Source organism: Xiphophorus couchianus, chromosome 16 (genome assembly GCF_001444195.1).
Source record: "Xiphophorus couchianus chromosome 16, X_couchianus-1.0, whole genome shotgun sequence".
In the NCBI taxonomy this organism is placed as follows: domain Eukaryota; kingdom Metazoa; phylum Chordata; class Actinopteri; order Cyprinodontiformes; family Poeciliidae; genus Xiphophorus; species Xiphophorus couchianus.
The window spans coordinates 10,284,418-10,302,409 of record NC_040243.1 but is presented as its reverse complement, the minus strand read 5'-3'; the positions used below and the strand labels follow the sequence as shown (position 1 = coordinate 10,302,409).

At 39.7% G+C, this 17,992-nt stretch overlaps 2 protein-coding genes across 7 annotated transcripts; one reads left to right on the top strand and one right to left on the bottom strand.

Moving 5' to 3' along the window:
- Window positions 1-84: 84 nt before the first annotated feature.
- Window positions 85-4,701, top strand: arl16 (ADP-ribosylation factor-like 16). Of its 3 annotated transcripts, XR_003598574.1 has the most exons (6): window positions 85-241; window positions 520-575; window positions 1,209-1,325; window positions 1,423-1,538; window positions 1,668-1,937; window positions 4,569-4,701. XR_003598574.1 is itself a non-coding variant. In XM_028041348.1 (5 exons), the coding sequence occupies exons 1-5, from the start codon at window positions 166-168 to the stop codon at window positions 1,831-1,833; spliced, it is 531 nt and encodes a 176-aa protein (XP_027897149.1). In that variant the 5' UTR covers window positions 101-165; the 3' UTR covers window positions 1,834-3,342. The 3 variants fall into 3 exon arrangements, 2 of the variants coding, with proteins under 2 accessions (XP_027897149.1, XP_027897150.1); XM_028041348.1 differs by lacking the exon at window positions 4,569-4,701 and having other exon boundaries at window positions 101-241; window positions 1,668-3,342; XM_028041349.1 differs by lacking the exon at window positions 4,569-4,701 and having other exon boundaries at window positions 111-575; window positions 1,668-3,342.
- On the bottom strand, window positions 3,455-14,425 carry epn3a (epsin 3a). Of its 4 annotated transcripts, none has more exons than XM_028041341.1 (11): window positions 14,136-14,424; window positions 12,172-12,861; window positions 8,558-8,685; window positions 7,475-7,552; window positions 6,902-6,994; window positions 6,477-6,560; window positions 6,137-6,266; window positions 5,031-5,168; window positions 4,856-4,951; window positions 4,539-4,775; window positions 3,455-4,398 (listed from the first exon to the last, which is right to left on the bottom strand). In XM_028041341.1, exons 2-11 carry the CDS (start codon window positions 12,707-12,709, stop codon window positions 4,103-4,105), a joined length of 1,818 nt encoding a protein of 605 aa, XP_027897142.1. In that variant the 5' UTR covers window positions 12,710-12,861; window positions 14,136-14,424; the 3' UTR covers window positions 3,455-4,102. The 4 variants fall into 4 exon arrangements, with proteins under 4 accessions (XP_027897142.1, XP_027897144.1, XP_027897145.1 ...); XM_028041343.1 differs by having other exon boundaries at window positions 5,031-5,165; XM_028041342.1 differs by having other exon boundaries at window positions 4,103-4,398; window positions 12,172-12,858; window positions 14,136-14,425.
- Window positions 14,426-17,992: the final 3,567 nt, after the last annotated feature.

Sequence of the window (17,992 nt, the reverse complement as noted above, 5' to 3'; positions counted from 1 at the left end):
TGTTACGACCAATCAGAGGACGCCATGAGATGATTGATTTCCATCTCGACCTATTACGGTTAAGTACTATAATCACGTGAGCGTCACTATGGTTGCCAAATGAGGCGACTATGAAAACATGATACTACGGTCTTGACTTGCTACCTCCATGCAGAAAAACGCAAAATGACCAGCAAAGAAGTGTGTTTACTTCTCGGGGCAACTGGTGTTGGAAAGACTTTGTTACTTAAACGCCTACAAAATATCCTTTATGCTCGTCTGAATGTTTAAACTGAAGCAGGATTTACAACGGGCTAATAGCTAATGTAGCTATTGCAATTAGCCTGCTGTAAAATGGGTTTTAAACGTCTGTTGACAGACAGAACTTGTTAAGTTATTGAATATGTTTTATAGCTTGAGAAATAACTCTGAATATAAGACCTGGACATTTCTAACATTAAAAAATATTTGTCTTTACGGGTGAATTTAAGCCACAGCAGTTGCTCCTGTTTGGTTCTGTTTCCTTACATGTTTATGAACTGATCAGTTTACATGGTTCATGCGAAATGGGTACGCCTCCATCGACTCTTCCCACAGTAAGCATATTGTTTTATATTATATATGAACATGCTAGACTTCGTTTTCATGCGACACCATTCTTAACGGGCTCAAATAATAATCAATCTTAACAGTTTGGACCCCATACTAACAGGTTACAAGAAGTATATTTATATCTCTTCTAGTGTTTTTTTTGGCCATAAAGATATTGTTTATGTTTGGAGAAGGGATGAAGAGGCTTAAAACCCCAAAGAACATCCCATCTACAGTGAATTTTAATGTGTGTAGAACTTAGAAGGTTCTTGTCAAGGTGGAAGAAAAATACGCGAATGAAAGACAACCAAAAACTGTCAGCAGTATTTCTTGTGGGAAAATGGTCCTAAGCATCCAAAATAAACTTGGGATGTTAAAAGAAAAAAACTGTTTAAAATTCTTTTAATAGCACTGAGAGAGTCTTTTCACAACAGTGACATGTTAATGGGAGGGGATAATTTTGTCTGCAATTTTGTATCGAAATATTCAATTATATATAATATGCAGAAAGAAATAAGAAATGATGGCTGTAAGGTTCTATGATCCGTTTCTGTTTTGGTTGCCATACATAAACTCTTGGGTCAGCTCTGACTGCACATTATCACTACAATGTCAACACACTATTTGCTCTTCTGCAGGTAGGAACCAACCTAACAGACCTGACCTTGAAAAAGAAGAAGGTGACAGTGAGGGAAATTGGAGGCTGCATGGGGCCTATATGGCCCAGTTACTTCCAGGACTGCTTCTCTGTTATTGTATGGGCATGTATACATGTTGCATTATTTACTTTGTTAACGATTTAAGAAAAAATACTGTTTTCTTAGTTAGAATCTTTATTTCTTTTTTATATAGTTCATGGTGGATTCAGCCAACATTGTCCAGATATCCTCATCCTGTGTCCAGTTGCTGTCTGTGCTCTCTGCTGAGCCTCTGCGCAGTACCTCTGTGCTTATTCTCTTCAACAAGAGGTATAACATCCACATCAGTCCAGATGAGCAAGTTGTCACATGAAGTCAGTTCAAGATCCAATTTCCCAGCCTTGTGTCTTGGATAGAGTTATGATGTATTTGCTGATGTTTCGCTCCAATCTTTTCCAGGGACATGCCTTGTATCATGAGCCTCACAGAGATAAAGTCACTGTTCAGAATGGATGACATCATTGCATCGGCTCCTCAGCCTATCACAACACTGGAGGCCAGTGCCTGCTCTGGACAGGGTTTGCAAGAGGTGCTGGGCTGGCTGGAGTCTGTCACAGTCAAGTGAGGTGTGTTTGAGATTTTACTGAGACGTTCTGCTGAGAACTCGGAGAAGCCTTCTAGACACTTTACATCAAGATTCTCAACCTACAGCAACGACTCTGATTTCAGGTGATTTGATGCCGCATTTAATGCTGGACAAAGAAAAAGAAAATGGGCTGCAAACCTTGTAAGAAGTTAAATTTAAGATGAAAATTTGTCCTATTATTTGCTGGAAAAAGGACATGATTGTATGAAGTAATCATTGTGATGTTTGTTCAGTAACATCATTTAGGTTACATCTGCCAATTTTCTTTTAAACAAGTCGCTCCAACTAATTCATTCTTGCCTGATGAGCAGTAATATAACCGCAAGCTAAGGCTAAATATTATGAATCCAAATATGGATGTGAGTTTGACTTAAACTCTCTTAAGTTTTAATGGTTTGTGAATGAGGGAGAACAAGGAGTGTGACTTATCAATAAAAATACTCTACGCAAAGACAGTTTACTACTGGTTCTAGAGGTTCAAATTACAAATTATTAAAAGCTTATTGTGCAATTACAGATTGCATAAAATTAATGTTATCACATTTTGCATATAATTAGAATACTGTTATAAAACATCCCAACTAACGAGTGAGGAAACCATTATGCAGAAAGACACAAGAAGAAGTACAAATGTTTGCAGAAACAGTCAGAAGTAGGTCACAGTGGCTCTGAGATGATGTGCTGTGTAGAGGAAAGCAAAGTACAACTCTTCATGTTTATTTATAGGCCAGAAAATGAAGGCCACTATAAAAAACACAGAGCTAGATAAAGGTACGTGTATGGATGAAATGGATAATTTGTTAGGTGTGGATAAAAGTGCAGAGGAAGATTCATCACTAAAATTAGTTTCTGGCATAAATCTAAGTTCTTTCAGCAGAACAATGACTTGAATCGCACATAAAGCACAAAAAAGGGATTATTGAGGGGAGAAAGTGGACTGTTTTAAAACCTGGCCGTGAATTATTCCTCTGTTAAATCTAGCTAAGAGCTAGTGCAAACCCAAATTAATATAACAAATAAAACAAACTGCTCATGGTCAGGACTTGGTCAGTGAATCTTTTCCTTCCATTAAGTTTTCCTACTTTTCAGAAATTACCATTTGTTATGTTCACTCATGGTGGAATGCCACTGTTTGTTGCACATCTCCTGAATCAGCTATCCAGTCCATATATTACATTTCTGTAATTCTGTATTTAAAGTTATTTTTCTGTAGGTTTTCTTTAGCTGTAAGTAAACAGTGGAAATTACTAATGAGTATAACGAATTTATATAAGCTTCGTTGATATTCTAATTTATAAAGTTTTTTTTTCAGTGATATTAAAATTTAGTAAGATGTACCCATTTATGTGGCAACTTGTTTACATACCAGTATCAGTATTGGGGTACAGCATAAATGTTTATGTATTTTTTGCCAATATCTATACTATTTTTCCTTCATTGGTCTCTCGAGCGTTTTTATTTAATTAAACTGATGCTACTAATTCTGTACATTTGTATTTATTTTTTTAATATTGAGAGATTTACATGAGATTTAGATGTTACTTTAAGTTTTATCAGGATTTTACCCACTTGCATGTAAAAGCAAAACAAAGACTCAAACTGTTTTTTGCTTGTTTTTTACTTAGGGTGATTATTTTCTGTTTAAATGTACTTCTGATAACAGAGGAGATGAGGAAAAATAAGAGTAAATCATTCTGAATAAAAATAAATGGTTGCAGATTTGCTGCTGTATTTCATTAGTTAGTGTTTTAACAAGCAAATGGTTTTACATTCCTGTTGCCATCTTGCATATTGGGAATTCAAAACACAATAGGTAGTTTAATCCCACAATTATTTTCAAATGATATATTTATACATTGAATAAACCAATCATTTCTGGTCCAGAGAAGGTTCATCGGGTAAATGAGTTGATGCAGGAGCGTTTCAGGCACTGGGCAGGTGTTGCCTGTTGCAAGAGATCTGAGGCTCAGCACTAACCACAAAGCTCATGGACAACAAAGTAATATCAAAGTGTGCTTCTGCTTTGTTTGAAATTGTTACCCATTAAAAACAGTACAACAGCTTTCATTGGTTGTAGCGGAGCAGCAGAACTAGCTTGCAACAATATAAGCATTACTGTTGTATACAACGATATAAAAACCATTAATAATACGCTTTTCAGACGAGTCTTTAGGGCTGCGGTTTGGTTTGCAAAATGAGCGTTATTCCAAGAGCATTCCTCCTTTTTTTAGACCAGTTTGGAGGGTCCTTATAAGAATGGGTTTATGTTGATTTGTGAAGCTTGTGATTCTTCATTGCTGGCTGAGGAGAAGGGCAACAAAGGCTCAGGGAGCTTCACTGGCAGCTCCAGACCAGGCGGAGTGGGGTGGGTGAGTGACGAAGGTATGGCGGCACCCTGATGGCTCGTAGGCAGGGGCAGTGAGGCACTGTATGGCAGAGAGGTGCTCTGGGAAACCGGAGAGGCAAAGCTAGAGCTCATTTCATTCAGGCTGACTTTTGGCTGCTCGGCTTGGAATGGATTGACAGCTGAAGGAGCACTAAGACCTGAACCAAAAAAAAAAAAAAGTCATTAGTTTACTCTTTTTTTTGGTCTGGTTGAATGCCAAACAGCAAGTAAAAATGTACAGGGTGTGTACTATCTGCTTTCAGCTGTAGTTGTGCAAACATTTATAGTGCCAAAATACCTGCTAAAAATGGGTTTGTGGTCTTTGCAGGAGGATTTGTTGGAATGAGCACATTAAGGTCTACCAAGGAAGCAGCCGTGGGACCGAGGAATGACTCCGGTGTCCTGCATGCGCGAGGCTTAGTGTTGGCAAGGCTGTCTCTAAGACCAGACATATTGAAGAGGTCAGAATTGTCCTCATCTTGACCGTTAATACTCGCATGGCCACCATCCATTGCTTCGTCAAACAGATCCCCATCTAGCAGGAGAGATAAGCAGCAACGTAAGAATGTGGGATACACAAAACCCAGTAAAGACTGAGTGAAAGAAAAACTTTACCTGAAGGGCTTCCACTTCGAAGTGGAGGTTGCATGAATGCTCCCGTAGCGGCTGTTTTGTCAGACGGAGCTAAGAACGGATCAACTCCAGAGGACACTGTGGAGAAACCACAACTTGTGACGTTTTTACTTTACTTTTTTGAGACGTATGAGTGTGTCTGATAACCCACACTTACCAGAAGTCCAATCTTGGGCTTTGGGTTTGGAGATGTCTTGGAGCGCATCCCAAGGGTACGCTGGAGGTTCCCACGGTGGTGGGGGGCTTTGGGAAGGTGGTACCATCCAGGGGGAATCAGCTCTTGGAGTCTTGTCTTCTTTTGGCAGTAAAACATTTTTTCATCAGCAAAATGGAGGGCAAAATTCCCATCAACAGAGTCTAGCTACACATTGCCTCTAAAAAGGTATATTTGTGTAAGAAAAACACTGATTGTGCAAGGATATTTTGACACAATTGCAGAAATATTCATACTGTTCAAACTTTTCTCACTCTGTTATGTTTACAAACATAAATAGATATGTGGATTTTTTGTAATAAATCAACTCAAAGGTTTAAAGTGTAGTGCATAGTTCTAAAGTGAAAAGTAATGTATGGTTTTCAAAATGCTTTGCAACAAAAAATCTGGAAAGTGTGGACTCAGCTCCCTCTAGGGCAGCAACTAAATTATTTTAGTAATGGATTTGATTAATCAAATTTTTAAAAATGGCCCATTTGTGCAGAATTTTGTTGTAACCACTTAAGCCTTTTTTATACAATATAAAAAATACATTAGAGCATGTAAATAATTCAATTCCTTTTTAAAGTAACAAAATAAATATTTTACTGCCAAAAATGCAACAGCAACCCTTTAGTGCATGTGATTGATCGTTTGTACATTAATTCATAAATTTTTTGCACTTACCCATTAATGATTGGATAGCAAAAGTTGTTTAGTAGGAGTTTTTTTAATCTTTTTTTCTTTTTTACAGAATTTGAACCTGGTATGCTTATTTTTTAAAATCTTAAATATAAATATATTTATTGTACAGTTTTGGCTTAGTTACTACTCTGAGTACATTGTTCTTAAATAGCCTTTTTTTTGAGTTTGTGTACTCCAGTTAATGATTAATCAATTACTACGTTAGTAGACAGCTATTTCCCTCAGTACTTTCTAGAACCACTTCTGATTTCAGTCACAGCTGCAGCTCCTTAAGGTGCGTCTCTACATTCTAATAACATCTAATAATTAAATGTTTTGGCCGTTCTTTGATGCAGAATAGATTGTTACGTGTACTCAAGGCTCACCTAGAGAGTCCCAGGGGTCTATGGCCCTGGCTCCAGTTGCTGCCTGGTGTGAAGTGTTATTCCAGCGAATGTCACTAGGCGGTGCATCTGTAGGTACCGCGAAAATATCAACCAGGTCCATGAAGGCCGTCTGGAGACACAAACAAGAAAAATAAACAGGTGATAAACCTATTATTTCAGGTTATTTTACATGTTTGTACATTTTTAATCAGTGGCATAATTTTAAGTTTTACTTTAATAAATAACTTTTTTTTAGTAGATTCTGTGTACATACTCTTACATCTAAAATGATCACCCTCTACTTTCTTTAAGGCAATAAAATGTCAAAACTAATTCATACCCCTCCTTTTCCCTCCATTTCACGTTTGCTCTCCTCCAAGGCTTTCTGGAGATCAGAATCATCTCCTCGGCGAGTGCGCTGCTCCTAAAAACAGATACAGACACATGGATGCCTTTCAGCAGGACGGCTTTGGGCAAAATACACATATTGTCACATTATGCTATATTTATGACTCTGCGCTGTCCCGGGGCAGCCTATGCACACAGTTGGCACAAAGTAGAGAGTTCTCTGGTTAAAGTGCTGAGAATGCAGCGCATCACTGTCACAATGCAGATCCATTGTGTTGCAGTGTGTTATAGACACATAAATACTGAATAAAAATAGACAAATGACCTGTGGAAATGCAACCAAAAACATATCATTTGAAAACCTAAAGGGTTAAACATGAAGTGAAAGTTGACCTAAAGTTAAACAGTAATGACTACCTGCTGGTGTTCCTTCTTGCTCAGGCTCAAGGCTAACTGGAGCTCGGCATCCTCGTCCATTTCCATAGCAGGAGGGGGTGCCCGCTTCACTGGCTGAAGGAGGAAGTAAGCATGTTTTAAATTACAATCAGAGCAAAAACAAAGCTTGGACATCCTCTTTATTAACTGCATGCAATTTTACTGAGTAAGCATTCAAATAAAGGTGAAGGGTTCAATCCTTTCAGCACCAGGCCAGAGTATCTGATGTGTTGACCTCAACCAAATGGAATTAAAAGCAGAAATCTAGTGGTTAGTGTGTAAAGAAGGATGAGGTTAGATGTGGTTATTCTTTGGAGAAAGATGACCTTGTCTAGTTTAAAAAGTGACGAAATGATGGATTTTATGAGTCAGGTGGTTAATCTTTGGAGAAAGATGACCTCGTCTAGTTTAAAAAGTGACGAAATGATGGATATTATGAGTCAGATCTATAGGGGAAAACAAGGGGGAGAGTGCATGACGCTGGTTTTTGCAGAACAACAGGTGAAGTGCTGTAAGACAAAGGCAGGCTCATCCCCGGTCCAGGTTTACTTTTACCTTCTGCGCTTCCTCTTTGCTGAGTTTCATTGCGATCTGGAGCTGAGTCTGCTCATCAATTCCCACTGTGGGAGGTGGCTAGAGTCGAGCAGGAATGATTAGGAGGAAGATTGATCAAAAGGAGACATTCCAGGCATTTTATCACTGAGTTCATGGGGAAATCATTTGAACAATGCGATATCCATCCATCCATCCATCCATTGTCTGTTCACCCTTGTCCCTAATGGGGTCGGGAGGGTTGCTGGTGCCCATCTCCAGCTACGTTCCGGGCGAGAGGCGGGGTACACCCTGGACAGGTCGCCAGTCTGTCGCAGGGCAACACAGAGACATACAGGACAAACAACCATGCACACACACACTCACACCTAGGGAGAATTTAGAGAAACCAATTGACCTGACAGTCATGTTTTTGGACTATGGGAGGAAGCCGGAGTACCCGGAGAGAACCCACGCATGCACAGGGAGAACATGCAAACTCCATGCAGAAAGACCCCGGCCGGGAATCGAACCCAGGACCTTCTTGCTGCAAGGCAACAGTGCTACCTACTGCGCCACTGTGCAGCCCTACAATGCGATATATATATATTTTTTTAAACACATAAAGGAAATATATGCTAATCAATTTCTCATTAGAGCTCACCTTGTTTGACTTGGTCTAAACTTTTTTAGCATATAAATATCTCAAACGCTGCCCTTGCTATGCAGGATAATGCAGAATGTGGGTCCTCTGGAGTGGATCGATGCACATTTCCTGTTTGGCTCCTCACTTGCTCACTCTCAGATTACTCATTCTTTGGCATCACTCACACTGATTGGTCAAAGTGCCATTACTGATAAACGCACATTTCCTAGAGATGAAAATTGCATCATTTTCATCTCTAGGAAATGGTGGCACGACGACAGGCAGGAGAAGTGAGTGAGCAGGAGCTGTTTAATGTTTTACGAGGGTGAAGCAATTTTAGAAGGCAGTGCAGCTAAGAAATCTCTCTCTGTTCGACACGTGTCCTGGAAAAGAAGGAGTTTTGTATTCTGCTGGTGTGTGTGTGTGCGTGTGCATGTGTGTGTTATGTCCGTTCGAGGTACCTTTTCACTTTCTTCTCGGCTCATAGCCAGAGCCAGCTGCAGCTGCAGCTCCTCTTCTCCACTAGAAGCTGGAATGGCTTGTTCGACGTCTGGGTCAAGTCGAGATGAAGGGGAGGCTGCAAGGGAGGCTAGAATGAGAGACAGAGCAGAGTGAGTTTTATCAAAGATTTGGGAACACTTGTTTGGAAGTAGAAAGATTTACCGAAGGAAAAAGAAAGGGAAACAAAACCACACAGGCTGATTTTTAAGGTCAGGAAAGAGCCAGAACTGTTGTTGCATGTTAATTTTCCATTGGCTCTTGTTTAGGGCCTTTGCTGGCATGGCTCGCCACAGCCTGCCCAGTTCTGCCTGGGCCGAAAACAATGGCGCTGCTGTGTGGAGAGTGAGGTTGCTGGTGGGGGGAGAGAAATGGATGCATTGAATTTGGAGTCGGGCCCACCTTATTGCCCCAAAACTTCTGAGAGGGTCTCAGGATGCATGTGTAGATTTGGTGAACTCACTGAGGAAAGTTTGGCACTATACCAGTTTGGGTGCCAGGCTGTAGGTCACTGGGCTAAAATAAGGAAGTAGGCCAAATGCTGGCAAACTGAGATCTCTGAAACCAATCATTTCCAGATTACTGCTGCTCAATCTGATCTGAATTACTAACTGAAAATTAATATCTGCTAACATCCTAACCCTTACATCATCCGTCACCATTTTGACCTCTGGAGATCGGCACCACCTCCCACCCCCAGCCCCACTAGGATTACCCAGATGTAGAAAACAATTGTGAATGGATAAATGAATTTCTATCTGGGGGGAAAATCCATGCTAACTATGGTATTGACAGGATGAAACAAACCAATCCTGTAGCATCAAAACCCAAAGCTTAAAGCCCAGATAAGTACAGGCAAGGAATATCGAAGCCTCGCTGGACAAAAGGAAAATTGATTAGTAAACACTGAGATACTTTCTGAGGACACATCTGTGTTCATTTCATCAAACAAGCTGAGGAAATCACTGGAGGAAAGTGGTGTTTTATGAAAACAAAGGTCTGCTGCAACAACCTTTATAAAAACTGTAGAGACAACATGAGCACTAAAGTATAATTATATACCACAGAAAAACATGTTTACAAGGGGTTGTGGTTTTCACATCATATGGTTTGAGTTGTTTGCAGTCACTGATAAATCAGTGACATCAAAGCTTTCTACAAATCAAGCAAAGAGAAACTTTCAGTACAAGGAAAAAATCTGAAGTAAAAAGTGTTTGCAGTGAGATTTAGTATGTCTATAAAACCAAACAGCAATTAAATCAACATTGAAAGGTCACTTGGCTTAGATATTGATTACTGTCACTAAAAACACACTGAAATAGTCGATTATGTTTGATGCTGATTCATCATCATTTTTACAGCCAAAACTGACTCTGATTCAGTGTTTATCCCACTGTTCTCTGTCTAATAAGGTCAGAGATTTTCAATTTTCATTTAAAAGGCAGGGTACATCTATTTTTTGTCAAATAAACCTTTAGTTTTACCACATTTCAACAAAACATAATGAATTAACTCTAAACTTTCTTAAAAACTTCTTTGCTTAGATCTAATTTTAGTAATACTGTGTATGTATAAAAATGCAAATCCCAATCTTTGCATTGCATTTTATTGTGTAGTTTACTTTCACCTATCTTTTTTTTATTTGTTACTGGGGGCAAAAGGAAGAAATGTTTTTAAAACTGCTGAGTTGCAACTGAGAAGATTAGATAAAAAAGAATTATGAAGGACAAACATAAAACTAGTGGCATTACAATAATAATTTAATGAACTACTAAGCTTCAGCTGAAGTGTCTGTTTTAGCTTCACGCTAACACAAAGTACATTATCCTAAGCTTTCAACATTTAATTACTGACCATGTAAATTTAGTGTCATGAGCAAGGTTTTGTCTGTGTATGAGATAAGTACTTTAGTGAGTTAAGCATTACAATGCCTTCCAAAAGTATTCAGGAACTTTACAGAAGTTGCCTTGTTATAACTTCAATATTCAGAATGTTTTTATTGATTTTTTTTTTTTTTTATTGATGGACCAACACAAAATAGTACAATTGATCAAAAAGGTCAAATCAATTAAAAATTAATTACAAAAAAATAACTAAGCATTTATTTGAATTCAGCCCCCTCAACTCTGATATCACTAAATAAAATCCAGTGCAATAAACTGCCTTTAGAAGTCACCTAAATAGAGAATCTATCCACAGGGCATCTATTAATTATGAACTTCACAAGTCTGCCCTTTATGGAGGAGTGGCAAGAAAAAAAAATCAATGTCCAGTTTGCAGTTTTCCACAAACAATGTCGTGGACACAGCAAGATTGTGGACGGTGTTCTGATTGGATGAGACTAAAACTGAACTTTCTGACCTACATACAGCTAACTCTGCAACTCTCCCGATGCATACCAGTTGTGTGGTGAAACAAGGTGGTGGAGATCCCTCTTCAGCAGGGAAAGAAGCATTTTATTGGACTTGATTGGAAGAAGAGTCAAATCCTGGGAAAAAAAAACCTGCTAGCGGCTGCAAGGAGACTTGAGACTGGGGCAAAGGTCACCTTCCAGCAGGGTAATAATACTTAACTTAGAGCCATAGCTACAGTATGATACTTTAGAGCATAGCCTTACTGTCTCTTAAAAGTTCAGGGAGCTATTATTTAAGCAATTCAGTCTCTCGATGAGCAAAGCTGGTAGAGACACAAACCGAAAGATCTACAGGTGTCTCTCTAAAGCAGGGGTGGGCAACTCCAGGCCTCGAGGGCCGGTCTCCTGCAACTTTTAGATGCATCTCTACTTCCACACACCTGAGTCAAATAATGAGGTCATTAGCAGGACTCTGGAGAACTTGACTGCACTCGTTGAGGTGATTCAGCTGTTGGATTCAAGTGTGTTGGACCAGGGAGACATCTAAGAGTTGCAGGACACCGGCCCTCGAGGACCAGGATTGCCCACCCCTGCTCTAAAGTGTTGAGTCAGGGTAGCTTTTTCATAGTTTTTTTTTTTATTTTTTTTTTACATTTTCTTTTTTTTAAAATGCATAATATTCACTCCACTGCACATATTGGCAGAAATTAAAGTTTGTGTTCAATGAGAATGAACACTTTCAGTAGGCACTGTACGCCACCAACCAGGATTACGGCAGTACTGTCATCACAGTTGAGGTTTCATATTTACGGATACCAGCTGGGCCCCTTTCTTTTGTAAGTCCAGTTTAGCTGACATGACGGTTAAGGAGAATGAAAGGAATGCAGACATCCAGCTGTGATGGGAGAGTCTGACTGACATTTTACCATAACAAGAAGACCAAGTGCTTCATTAATATGTCCTGAGAAGATAGTATCAGAGTAGAATCAGTTGGATGTCAGTAAAGATTCACAAGTAAGAAGTCGGCAGAAAACCATACGTAGTGTTAAAAATAAATAACCCAATCACAGTATCTATCTGGTGATGTTTTGACTCGTCATTTGTACATTCCTTAACAATGACGGGTCACATGCCACATTCAGATGTCATTCAGGTCCGTTTTTACCAACTTATGACATCTTGAGGTAAATATACACGTGTTTTGTAAAAATTGGGGCAACTCACAGTTATACGATGGTGATCTGCATCTGTTGAAGTCGTCCTGGCTCTGGCGTACTGTGTGTCCAGCGCTGCCTCTCCCTACCCGTGACTTAGTCTTCTGTGCCTGGCTCCTCTCACTCTTCAGCTTCCCGTCATCCTTCAACAGAGCCGCCAGTTGCTTAGCCTTCTCTCGGACATGGATACCCTGGTCATGTCCGTCTCGGTCTATGTACTGGAAGTCTTTAAGCGTCTGAATGGTGTATATGTTATCCCGGCATGATTTGACCACACGCTCAGAGCTCGCTTTGACCAGGTAGTCTAGTAGCGTGAGCGCTTTGTAAACGTGGCGCCAGTTTTTGCCGTGATCATTCAGCCTCTTCAGAATCATTCCCATGACTTCGGTGAAGGCCACCACGTTGTAGGTCAAGTCTGCAATTTCAGCCATGAGGGTGGAAGAGGGTCCCCATGGGTCGTTGGAGGTGGCCTCTCGGACCTTGATCTCGGCCTCCGTGTAGTTGTTGACCATGTTTTTCATCTGCCGGCGAAGCGATGAACTCTGCATGATGGCTGCAGTGGCTCACGTGCGGCAAAGGGGAGAACAAACAGCAGGACAAGCCCACTGCCTTGGGCGAGGTGAATGTTCAGTTCAGCAGATAACTGCAGGAATGTCGACACAACCTGGCAACTTCAGTGGCGTCCACAACCGTGGTCCTGCTGGAAAAAAAACACCGCAATAATTTGATCCTGTACACTGATACCATGCTAATCACAATGGATTCACACACTTGTTACTCGTTTTTGTCATTATCAGCTAAAAGCAGCTAAAGTGTCACTTTTAAATGGCGATCGAAAGAGTTCAGTGTTTCCTACAACGTTAACCACACACTCTTCTTTCCATTTAAACTCAAAAATAATAACCTCCTTGCAGAGACAACCACATAATGTGCTGATATAATAACCTGTATTTTACCTCTGAGTCTTATCAGAAAGGAGAGAAACTTGTTGTTCTGGGTTGATTACATCAGATAGCAGCAGATATATGTTTCCAGCTTCTGAAGTCTCAAAAACTTTTAACAAGAGACTAAATCTTAAAGGAGCCAAATTAACCACTTTATCTTGAAGTGTGACTATTTTGTCTAAATTTATCAGTTTATATAAACAGATGGCACAGCTTGTTCTGGTAGAACTGTTTTGTAGCTGTTAGAAGAGTCATTTTGGTGACTATTGTCTTATTGTCTATTGACAATAAATAAGATTATATTGTAGAAAGAGTGAAACAGTGGCCTCATGTTAAATCCTAAAACGCAAGTCACCAAACTGCAACAGACAACATGCCTTAAATCCGGCTCAAAACGAGTCTGTCCTGTGGAGATGCTGGTCCTCAAAGCAAATAAGGTTGACAAATTGGGTTTAAATATATCTAGCAAAAAAAAAGCAGTTTTCATAGTAAAATTAATCAGCTAAAGAGGCAGGTAAACTCTCCTTCAGGCCTAATTTAACATCTAATCTGGGTGCGTCTGTATAAATTAAAAGTATTTGTGACAGAGCTGGCAACCTGATTCAGACGTTCACCTTTTAAAACCCAGTGAAACCAACGACTCTATGAGAAATAAACAATTTTTGAAAAAGTTTCCTCTAAAATCATGAGGTACTCTGAATTCTCGCTCGAAGCCATGGGTTTTCTCATCAACCTAATCGTTCAGCAGCCAAATTAAATCATTCCCAAAGCAGAGCAATGAGCTCTCAGCGCAAACGTGAAGAGACATTTAAACCCGGCACTAAATCTGACTTATTTGTCCTTTTCTGTCCCAAACCAGGACGGCTGATTGGTGCCGTTGTTGCGTCAAGTGGGACGATCGCGTAGGTGAAAGTATGTGACGGTGACTCAGCGATGTTTCCGAGTTTAAAAGTTAAACCATCGACGGAACCTTAGCAAACAAAATCAGCCGTGAAGACTTGGCTAATTCCTCCCATCTCCCCCTTCTTACCTTCATGTCATTTCGCGTCAGCAGGGTCCCAGGATTTAGGTGGAAAGAGAGAGGTCCCCGCCTCTCGACATATCCCGTAGCTGCCTCTCGGACAGGGAACAACTAGTGTGGGTGTTTGAAAGCGCAGAGGAAAATCCCGCACACTCGGAAATAATCTAAAACTGAGCGCGATGGTTTGTTTTCAAACTAAACTTGCGCGTTCATTTCTCAAATCCAGGCTTTGGGGCTGCACAAGACACACACACATACACACAAACACACACGCAAAGTGAAAAAAAAAAATGGATGGAGAGCAGGGCAGGGAGGGAACGAGGGAGGGAGGAGTGCTCGGTGCATGCAGAGTCAGACTTAACCCTTTAATGACCGGCAGGACAAGAACCTGATCCGAATGGAGCAGGTGTTCGTGCTGAGGAATACCAAACAGGGTAAAACTTGGAAAACTGGTTGAAAACTAAAAAATTTGGCCAGAGGGAACCAAAAAAAAAAAAAAAAATGTGGCAAAAAAAAAAACAAAAAAATATGGCTTTTGCAGCTGAATGACTTTGTTTTGCCATATAATCTTGGGGAAGACAGCTGATTTGACAGTTTCCCAAAAGACAGTCATTGACAATCTTCACAAGAACGATAGGCCACAAAAAAGCCACTAAAGGTGCAGTATGAAACTTTTATTAAACAAACAAACAAAAAAAACTATATATATATATATATATATATATAACAGTAGGTGTTATATATATATAACACCAGCATATATATATATATATATAACAGTAGGATGTTTCTCCACCATTAGCACATTTAGCAGCGAATACATCCACTTGATTGACAGTACTAAGGCACTCCTCCTGACTCTGATTGGCATTTCTTCAGATGACAATGATATATATATCTATGGCCATCTGCCGTAACTGATGGCCATGCTAACAAGCCTGAGCATTCATGACAAGCTGTGCTAGCAGAGAGCAAGGGGGGAAAGGAAGGGAAGGTTGATCAGTACCACATGAGATTGTGATTGGCAGCGCTAAGACCCGCCTCCTGGCTTTGATTGGTTGTTTCTAGATAGCACTGAGAGCAGGCAGTGTAGCTCGATTTTTTCACAGATTATCTGTATCATATACCATACATGGTATATATGAACAATTTCAACAAATATGTAAAAAAAAAATTAAATAAAGTTACATATTGTAGCTTTAGTGAAGCTGCTTATTCACAAAGTGAAAAATAAAAACGTCTTCAAGCCACAGGAATAATAATTTAGGGGAAACATATCTGCTGGTGGTGGCCCACTGTGTTTTATCAAGTCTTCATGTTTCTCTCTATCAAAAATTAAACATCATCAGATTACTCTGTGTGTAATAAATGAAATGATATAGGCATAAATAAATTAAGTTGTTGTACTTTAAATTGTGTTGTTTTCTCTTTTTGTATATCTATAAAGGAATCTTCATGTAATATTTGTATTAGATGGGCACTCCACACCATTAGGGGTGCCACAGTAAACACAACAGACTCAAACCAAATAATTATATAAAACGTCTGTACATGGAGCCAGTGGCGGGATCTCTAAATATTTCATAATACATAATCTGGTTTTCTACGGATAAGATCTTTCACGTGGATGTAAAACGATGCAGCAGTTGAACCCTAACGAGAGTTTGCTTATTTCCTGGAGAGGTTATAAATAGACAAAATGTGACAGAATTTCTCAGCACACCTCCCAGAAAGCCCCCTGAAAAAACCCCCACACATTTCCTTTCCAGCAGCCTCATCTTTTCCTTTCTGCTCTTTATTTATTCATCGGCTCTAATGGGATATTGTGAAGCCACATTTTCATGCATTAATAATTTATCAAAAAAATCTTTTTTCCTTTAAGGTGTACGCATTTGTTTGGAATCTCAAAAATTATGAATCTGAAATTTGAATTATTTACAGGAACTATTAGGAGGATCAGTTTGTTATCTTGAGTGAGAAATGACCTAAGTGAGAGAGAATAAAACTGCGGGAGAGATGAGTGGGTCCTGCTGCTGACTGAGCAGGATGTACAGGAAATACCAGTTCCACCTTGAAACAACAAAGACATTCTTTGAGACGACAAAAAAAGGCCAAGGTGCACAGAGATTAGGTACAAGCAAATCAATGAAATAAACTCCCAGGACCTACATGTGACATTTCAACTGTCACAACTTCACCAGTTTTAGTCTGGTGGGTCCTGTTTACAAATCTCGGTTTGTCTGTTTCTGTGTGAGTCACACCAATCACTGTGCACGCTTCCTCTGGCCTTCCTCCCTGTCTATCTTGGCACCCTCTGCCTTTATTTCTCCTCAAAACAGATGCTTGGACATTCTTTGTTTCCCAACAAAAACGTGACGAGGTCAGAGCCAGGAGGACATGCAGGCGAGGTTCGGGAAACAGGAGGGGAGGAGGAGCAAAAGGAGGAAGAGAGAAAAACGGGTTGTAGTGACGTCACATGCAAAAGAGGAAATACGACTTCTTGTTCGCAGGCGTGTGTGGGGTCTGTTTGCTTAGCTTTCCTGGGCATGAAGCTCTTTGTAGGTTCATAAGTAACTTATTGATGTTGAAGTCAATAAGTGTGTGTGTGTGCGCGCGCGCGCGTGTGTGTGTGTGTGTGTGTGTGTGTGTGTGTGTGTGTGTGTGTGTGTGTGTGTGTGTGTGTGTGAATGGGTGAATGACTGTAGTGTGAAGCGCTTTGGGGTCTTCTGGACTTGATAAGGTGTTATACAAGTACAAACCATTTACCAAACATTTCATACTTTGGAGATCAGCAGAATTTTGCTCAATTGCTTTGGTTCATTTCTCTGATCACAATTCAAATTCTCACAAGCTGTTCGTTCAACGTGCACAACATTAAGTCATTTGTGCTTCATAGTTTCTCATATGGCAGCAAATCGCAAATGCTTTGCATCAATTGCTTTCATTTTAATGACACTGACACGTCCAATGACATGAGTACCTGCTTTTAAGGAATGAACAATGTATTTTTCAGGTTCATAACTAAGTTTTGAAACTTGTAATGTTTTCAGAAATACACTTGCTGTCGTGCAAATGTGATGTCAGAAATGCATCAAAAGGCGACTAAAAAAACCTGTAAAATCAACTGCTTATTATTGCCCTCTAGTGGTGGTAGTTCAACGTGTTTTCTGTTAAACTTCACAACAAACTCATTTCTAAGAGCTCACTGATGTTATTCTGGCAAATATTTCCACTCATATCATTTTCAATGTTGGCCAAAAATAAACCTACAGAGTTCAAAGGTGAGGAGAACAAAAATCTGCAGGAAAACCTGACCTGTCATTCCCCACCTAAAAACTTTGAAACAAACAGAAAACTGAATGAATAGATAGTTCAGACTAAAAGAGATCATTTATGGGAAAATCTGAATATCTTTGCTACTTTTTGCAAGGACTGAACCTACTTTAGTTAAAATAACCTCTTCAGTAAATGGCTGGGAATTTGGAATATTATGTTGGAAATGAATCAGTTATGCAGCCTAACAAAAAATGACTATGGTCATAAGACTGGAAGTAAGTGTAATTAGTAGTTATGAAATATAAAGGTTACAGAAAGATCAGTGAAAAACACTGTCTAATGGTAAACAGAAATAACCTGAGACATATATTATAGAACATTAAAGAATAGACAGCACCCGCCTGAACTGAAAGGAGTGCGTTCATCAAGGAAGCACAAAAAAAGCCATTTTTACTCTGAAGAGCGTGTAAGGATACACAGCTCACGTGGGAAAATGAGTTGACTGTAAAACATACCACAAATCCAGGGTGGAGAGAGGATGAGAAGAAGGGCGGAGCTAAATGCAGGATCACTCTGGAAGAAAACCTGTT